At 35.5% G+C, this 8166-nt stretch overlaps 2 protein-coding genes across 2 annotated transcripts; both read right to left on the bottom strand.

The window, feature by feature from the left end:
• On the bottom strand, window positions 1–1707 carry LOC108774569 (uncharacterized protein K02A2.6-like). Its single transcript, XM_018540708.1, has 4 exons — window positions 978–1707; window positions 694–866; window positions 233–356; window positions 1–152 (listed from the first exon to the last, which is right to left on the bottom strand). The coding sequence occupies exons 1-4, from the start codon at window positions 1705–1707 to the stop codon at window positions 1–3; spliced, it is 1179 nt and encodes a 392-aa protein (XP_018396210.1).
• A 1198-nt stretch (window positions 1708–2905) lies between these two features.
• On the bottom strand, window positions 2906–4694 carry LOC108774568 (uncharacterized protein K02A2.6-like). The gene is made up of 2 exons (XM_018540707.1): window positions 3803–4694; window positions 2906–3657 (listed from the first exon to the last, which is right to left on the bottom strand). Exons 1-2 carry the CDS (start codon window positions 4692–4694, stop codon window positions 2906–2908), a joined length of 1644 nt encoding a protein of 547 aa, XP_018396209.1.
• Window positions 4695–8166: the final 3472 nt, after the last annotated feature.

Genomic DNA, 8166 nt, shown 5'->3' with positions numbered 1-8166 from the left:
CTAAATGTTCGGCGGCGGCGGCGTATCTAGTTCCACCGGCGGCAGCGGCGTGGCATGGCGGCGCACAGCTCTAATTTTAACATTCATAAATCCGTATTTCTGAAAGTGCTGATACGCCATTCCTAATTCTCGTAACAAAGACATCAATCCCTCTGAAAAATTGCAGACAAAACATTTTTAATTATATTATAGTCAAAAAATATCAAATAAATTAATAAAATAATTAACATACCTGCTGATTGCTCTTGTAATGTTATATCAGAGTGAATATTATTATTTTGGCTTGCATTAGCCACAGCTTTCTCAGATGTGATCGTTTCGCTTTTCTCCTTTTCGTTCCTATTCCTCTCGTTTAGCTCATTAAAGATGATTTTTGTAATATCGTGAGGGCTCAATAAAAATCCGAAAGTACGATGAAAAAGCAAAACGTGTATTCTGGCTGAAAGCTTCCGTTACAATTGCAAAACGAAGCGCCTCAGGCGTCCGCGTGCGTGGCATAGCGCTCTCTACATAGACTTACTAAGAAGGAGGGAAACTTACAATTGATAAAAAAGAATCTTAAGGATACTACAATACCCTCCTCCCAAGTTTACAAAAACATGAAATAAAATTTGAACAAGGAATTCTTATTAACTAAGGGATATAACGCTCAGGTTTCTTGCGTATTCTACTGCTTCTGGTATTTCCTATTACGGATATTGGCAATCGGCTGGTACTTTTGCTGTTACGAGGAGCTATAACTGCCTTATTGCTGTTACTACAAGCGCTGGATGGTTTATTGGTGCCATCCTGCAAAGGCTTCTTAACATTATTTTGAATAACAGAAGGGGCAGATTGCAATTTTTCTTTATCTTCATAACTTATTACTATAGGAATTCGATTATCTGTACTTAAATCTAAATTACGCGGGTTGGGAATGCAATTATCATTATGAGCAGCAACAATCAACTGATCGAGGTGTCTTTTTCAGACCTCACCAGTTCTAAGTTTTACTGGATATGTACGTGAGCCTAATACTTCCGCGATTACAGCAGGGGCCCATGTTTTCTTATTTAGCGTTCGATAATCACGAGCCATAACAGAATCTCCTTCATTAAAAAATGTATCGCGAGTTCCCTTGTACTGCTCTTGTTGACTTTCTATTTGCCTCTTCTTAAACGCTGGCTTTATTAAATCTATTAATGTTCTAACATTGCGGCTAAACATCAGCTTTGCTGGGGTTTCTCCGGTTACACAATGAGATGTAGTTCTGTAAGCCAACAGGAATCTATTGAGAAGAGTTTTAATGGACGCCGATTTGTTCTTGGGGTCCTTCATCAATTTGGCTAAAGCCGTTTTTAAAGTTTTCACAAAATTCTCAGCTGCACTGTTCGTTGACGGATGAAATGCTGGTGATGTGCTGTGTTTGATCTTGTTTTTCATACAAAATACTGCAAATTCTTTAGACGTAAATTGTGCACCGTTGTCAGTAACAATTTGAGAAGGAAGTCCAAAGCGAGCAAATACTTCTCTAAGTGCTTCAATTGTAGACGTAGCATCTGTGTTCATTATGAAGACCTCCGGCCACTTGGAATGAGCGTCAATACATATGAGAAACATGTGACCCTTAAATGGTCCAGCGAAATCAAGATGAATTCTTTCGAATTGTTTTTCCGTTTGATGCCATTTTATGAGTAAAGCTTTCTCAGGCTCGACTCTGAACGACATGCATATTTCACAGTTTTTGACTAAATTCTCCAAATCTTGATCTATATTTGGATACCAGACGTAAGATCTTGCTAATTGTTTAAGTTTTGTGATGCCAAAATGGCTTTCATGAAGTTGCTTTAATATAGTTGATCTAACCTTGTTAGGAAGTACCACTCTATACCCTCACATTAAAATACCTTGATCTACGTTAAGTTCGTTTCTGCGAGTATAGAAGGGTTTGAAACTTTCTTCAATCTGTTATGGCCACGCCTCGTTGACATAAGTCACAACACGACTTAAAAGAGGATCATTTCGGGTTGCCTCACGAATTTGTAAATAGTCCATAGGAAATCCGTCTTCCATAAAGTGCAAATATTCAGTATCTGAATCTTCTTCTAATTCTGTGGTAGATATAGATAAGCGTGACAATCATCAGCATCACCATTTTCACTACCTTTCACATATTGCATTTTGTAATTGAAATCAGACAAGAATATGGCCCATCGCTGAAGTCGACCTGTGGCCATTACTGGAATGCCTTTCTTTTCACCAAATAAGGCAAGCAGTGGTTTGTGATCTGAAGCTAAAATAAAATGTTGTCCTACGAGGTATTGACTAAACTTCTTTACGCCCCAATAGATAGCTAATGCCTCCTTATGAATCACAGAATATTCTTTTCCTGCTTTGGATAGAACTCTTGAAGCAAATGCTATAGGCCTCTCGGCTCCATCTGGATAAACGTGCAGCAACACAGCACCAATTCCATGTTGCGAAGCATCTGTCGCTAACTTTATTGGAATAGTTGGATCATGATGAGCTAATACGACAACCGATTTTAAGATGCATTTGGCCTTCTTGAAACTTTCTTCACAGTTGCGGTCCCAATGAAAAGTTACGTTTTTCTGCAGTAATTGATAAAGGGGTTGTAAAATTTCTGGTAAATTTGGAATAAATCGTCCATAGTAATTCACCATACTGACAAAAGCGCAAACTTGTGTAATATCATTTGGTGTGGGTGCCTCTTCAATAACTTGAACTTTATTTGGATCCATATGTAATCCTTTAGCATCGATAATATGACCAAGAAACTGTAAATTGTCTCTTAAAAAACTCACATTTTTCCATGTTTAATCTAAATCCAGCTTCTCTGAGTCGGGTTAAAACTGCTCTTAAATTGGATAAATGTTTCTCCTCAGTTTTTCCAGTAATGAAAATGTCATCGATGTATACAGCTACTCCTTTGAGGTCCCTTAATATTTTCTGCCTTCATTTGAAATATGGCACTCGCAGGTTTCGTGCCAAAGGGTAAACGGTTTACAAGGAATATACCCTTATGCGTGCTCCAAGCTAATAATTCACGTGTACTTTGTTCTAGCAATAATTGATTAAATGCATTCTTGAAGTCTAATTTAGTAAATTTTTGTCCACCTTGAACAGCAGTAAAAATTTCTTCAATCTTGGGCAGTGGATAATTAACGTCTTCCAGATGTGGATTGATTGTTAGGCTATAATTAGCACATAAACGCAGTGTTTTATTGGCTCTCAATACTGGTACTAATGGTGTGCCCCAACGCGAGCTTTCTACTTTAGTAATGACTCCCTGTTTCTCTAACTTTGTAAGTTCTGCATCAACTAAATCGCGAAATGCAAAAGGGATTGGTCTCGGTTTACAAAAAATAGGTGATACATTGTCTCTAAGACTTAATTGAATTTTTTCATGCTTGTACGTGCCAATACTAGGCTTAAAAATATCTGCAAACTCTGCTAATAATGATTGCAAACTCAACTTATTTTCTATATTTTTGTCGCTCTTAAAATTAATAGCTAATAACTTGACTTGAAAATTTTTAAACATTTTAAATGCTGATATCAAATCACGACCTAACAATGGTCTACCTTCGCTTTTTACAATTAATAATCTCGCGGGTACAAAGCATTTACCGTAATTTGCTGTTACAAAAATTTCGCCTACAGGAGTGATAATATTACCATCATACAACCTTAACTTATATTTGACGCTTGCAAAGGAATTTCTTTAAATACATTACGATAAATATTATAAGGTAATACAGACATGCCAGCTCCGGAATCCACCTCCATTAGATGGGTTTACCGTTGATTTTTATAGTTACTTTAATTGGTTCAATCACTGTCTTCTCGATGTTTAGACTGAACATTTCTATTGTTTCCTTCTCAGAAATTTCTGACTTTTCTGTTTGATCCGATAAATAATTTGTGGAAGTGTCTGCCTTTTTGCATGCTTTAGCTATATGTCCCATTCCGTTACATGTTTTACATCTATACTTTTTATACCTGCAACTAGAAAAATTATGATTAGTATTACCACATGCATAACATTTAAGTTGATCTGCGGATGACGCCGTGTCTCCTTTAGGTTTAGTTTTTGTAGACGTGTCCTTTTTGTGCTTATTTTGGAATTTTTGTTTGGCATTTAATTTGTGGATGGATGTAGACATCTCACTTAAAGCAGTTTCCTTTTTTAATGCTAATTCCAATAATTCTTGAATTGTCTTTGTTTCCGTCTCTTCACACAATCTGTCTAAAATTTTTCCAGACAATAATCCACTAACAAAGCGGTCACGCAAAACGTTATTTAAATCGTTGCCAAAATTGCATAAAGCGGCTAAGCTTTTAAGACGTGCATAATATTTAGTAATAGATTCATCTTGCATTTGTTGCATTTTGTAAAATTCTATGCGTTTTCGCCACACTGAGGTTCTCGGTGAAAATTGGGTTTCTAGCAAATTGCATAATTCGTCAAACGTTTTCGAATCTGGTAGTTCTGGGTCGCATAAATCATTTAGTGTGCAATAGACTGATTTAGAAATTGATGTAAATAAAACAGCTACTCGCCTGTTGCCTTGTACATCATTGGCTACAAAATATTGTACCAGACGTTGTCGATACAATTTCCAGTCATCACCATCTTCATAAATTTCCAATCGACCTACGTTTCCGAAAAAGACTATCGGTTGTTGCGCCATGGTTTACGCGTGAAAAAGCCGTTGAGTAACCTCAAAACTGTACTTTCTTGCTCGAGAATAAACGTGCCCTCGAAACTTAAATATGTTGGCCATTTTGTGAATAATGTAAAGCACAATTGCCAGTTATGCCTTGTCGCCAATTTGTAATATCGTGAGGGCTCAATAAAAATCCGAAAGTACAATGAAAAAGCAAAACGTGTATTCTGGCTGAAAGCGTCCGTTACAATTGCAAAGCGAAGCGCCTCAGGCGTCCGCGTGCGTGGCATAGCGCCCTCTACATAGACTTACTAAGAAGGAGGGAAACTTACAATTGAAATAAAAAAGAATCTTAAGGATACTACAATTTTATTTAAATTTGCCTTGGCTAGTCTCGCTTTCGTCTTCCGAGATGGAGACTTTGGAGTTGCAAATTTATTCCTGTTAGGTGACTTATTGTTTTCCTGAAATATATGTCATATCAAATTGACAGTAATCGATAAAATGTATAATAAAAACTGTAATTAAAAGATAAATAAATTTAAAAAACCACATTTGATTAAGATAGATGTCTAATAATTTTTGTGTAAAAATTTTGTAATGCCCAGTTCAGAAGTAAAAGAAATTAAACAAAAAATTGTACCTTTACGGAATTATGGCTGAAAAGTCGCGATGATCGTCTAACATTGGTGCCTTGAAATGTCAATGACGGAGGTGAAGTCGGATTAGCTGCCGTCACAATATTGGCAGTATTACTTGTATTACCCGATTGGGAAAATACCGATTTGCCTTGTTGCAATGATGTTTCTTTTCTTGACATTCTCATTTATCAGAATTATGTTTGGCTCAGGAAGAATTAGGATTTGGTTTGTCATTAGCTCCAAAATTGAAAACAAAATTATTAGATCCACGCAATCATTTTCAAAATTTGAAAGTTAGCAACACTACTAATGTATTAAATCATGCTGTGAGTTCTGCTTTACAATTTCATGCACAGATCGAACGTACGTGATTCAAGTATAATAACTACTTCTTGGTTCATAAGTTTCATCTCTAAATGGTTTCAAATAATGAGTGCAAGAGCACTAAAATTAGCTTTAGGCAAACGTAATATTGAAAAGTTCGAAGAAACATTAAATTTTTTAGAAGAAGTTGTTCGAGTGATGCAGGAAATAGAAGTAGATGATTCAAGATCTTGGAAACCATTCCAAACAGGAATAATTATATCTATAATGTCTGCTGTAGAATTATCGAAATACTTGATAATGAAGGTTTTGAATTTGTTCTCACATCGCGATTTATGCAAGATTGCTTAGAAAATTTGTTTTCTGTTGTTCGTTCTAAGCATGTAATACCAAATGCAGTCCAGTTCAAAAATGATCTCAAATTAATCACAGTTTCGCAATATATGAAACATATTAAACACGGTAGTTATATGATAAAGATGATAGTGAATTTTTGCCACAGTTTTTAGAAACTATGTTAGAAAAGAATCGTTTCTTCAACAAAAATAAAGATATTGCTAGGAATCAAATAATACAAATAAATACTGTTTCTTGTGATAATATAAATCTGGAGACACGGTAGTGTCTCGGCGCTAAGCCAAGCGCGCGACACTACCGTGTGCCTCCTTTACGCGAAACGGAGAATTTTTCGGGGTCGAGATGATCAGATCTCAGTAACGGCTGAACCGATCAAGTTCTACATACGCTCAATCGACAGGAAATACTTAAATTATATGATAAAAATACTTTCATTTTTTCTCTACGTGCCCTACGATGAGCGGAGATATCACGACGCAAAGTCCGGATCTGTGAATTTTCACGTTTTATTTTTAAGATACGTCGTCATTGTCAACGTCGTCAACCAGAGAAAATGTCCATCTCGTTTTTTCGATAATAGAGGGCCTTCGACTTTATGTGTTATCTCACTCTATCTAACATCTCACTCTATCTATTGTTATTTATTAATAGTATATATGTATATATATATATATATAAAATTGTTGTTATATATATAAAAATATTAAAATTGAAATATCGAAATATAGAGATATGTTCGTCGTCGAGGAAGTATAAGTGTCTACGTCTTTGATTTCGAGGAAGTGAGTGGCTAGGTGTTTGCCTTCGAGGAAGTGAGTGTCTAGGTGTTTGCCTTCGAGGAAGTGAGTGTCTAGGTGTTCGCCGTCGAGGAAGTGGGTGTCTAGGTGTTCGCCGTCGACGAAATAAGTGTCTAGGTGTTCGCCGTCGAGGAAGTAGGTGTCTACGTGTTCGCCTTCGAGGAAGTGAGTGTCTAGGTGTTCGTCGTCGAGAAAATAGGTGTCTAGGTGTTTGTTTGTATGTAAAAAACATCGTTGTCGTCGTCATCGTCATTGTTGCCAGCTACGAAGTGAGGAAATACATTCTGGAATTTTTGGCGCAAGAGATAAATGTGGTCGCGAGACGGGTATCTATAAATCACATCGATGGCATAGACGAACACGTAAGTGAGGTTAGAATAAATATCGACCGCTGCGATCTGTACGATCGTTAAAGTCAGATAAAGAGTCTCGGCAATAACAAAGGATTGAGGTTAGGAAATCTATCACATTGATGGCATAGAATATACGAACACGTAAGTGAGGTTAGATATTTTCTGCTTTATTACACAAATTCTCTGCTGTAACTCCGCTGTAAGAATACAAATTATTTTCTTTTTACAGCATTTGGTTAGATTACTTATTTACCGAGACTACCGTGTCTCCAGATCTGTTATTTATTTGTTTGGTAGATATCTTAATTTGTATTCTCTATTCCTTATATAATTATAAAAGAATTGATTATTTGTACTTTGTTGATAGGAAAAATCTGAAAAGAAAAGAGGTATGGATTTAAACGATTCTTCCCTTTTCTTTTCAGGACTTTCCCTTTAATAAATCTGAAGATAAAATACAGCACAAAGAATTAATTCTTTTATAATAATAAAGATAAAACTTATTTGATACAGTTACTCAAAGCATAAAATTACTTGGATTTAGTATTGAATTCTTCAAAACTTTAAGTAATTATCTAATAATAAAATATATTAACATGGAAAGTAACTGATATATGATTGAAGGTGCCAGTTCAAAGTGAACATTCATAAAATGTATATATTATTGAAGGAGCCAGTTTAAAGTAACATACACCAACAGTTCCCAACTTTACGTCTGACTTGAATACCTCATTATGTATGCCAAGGTTTTTTACCATTTCATTATCTTCCAATAATAAAATGTATTACGTTAAAATAGACAATATGGTAAGACAATTTAATAAGATTTCTTTTGAAATTGATACTGATCTTTTCTGAATCATTTTTGAGATATAAAGAACTGTTATTTTGATCTCTCACCTAGAATACTATATTTGATTCAAGATTTTGGAGTACATAAGAATTCTTTTGAAATTAATACTGATCTTTTGTGATTCATTTTTGAAATATAAAATACTGTTATTCTGATCTCTCACCTAAAACA

Source organism: Cyphomyrmex costatus, unplaced genomic scaffold (genome assembly GCF_001594065.2).
Source record: "Cyphomyrmex costatus isolate MS0001 unplaced genomic scaffold, Ccosl1.0 scaffold264, whole genome shotgun sequence".
Classification (NCBI taxonomy): domain Eukaryota; kingdom Metazoa; phylum Arthropoda; class Insecta; order Hymenoptera; family Formicidae; genus Cyphomyrmex; species Cyphomyrmex costatus.
Note: the sequence above shows the minus strand (reverse complement) of the source record. Positions and strands in the feature narration are given on the sequence as shown.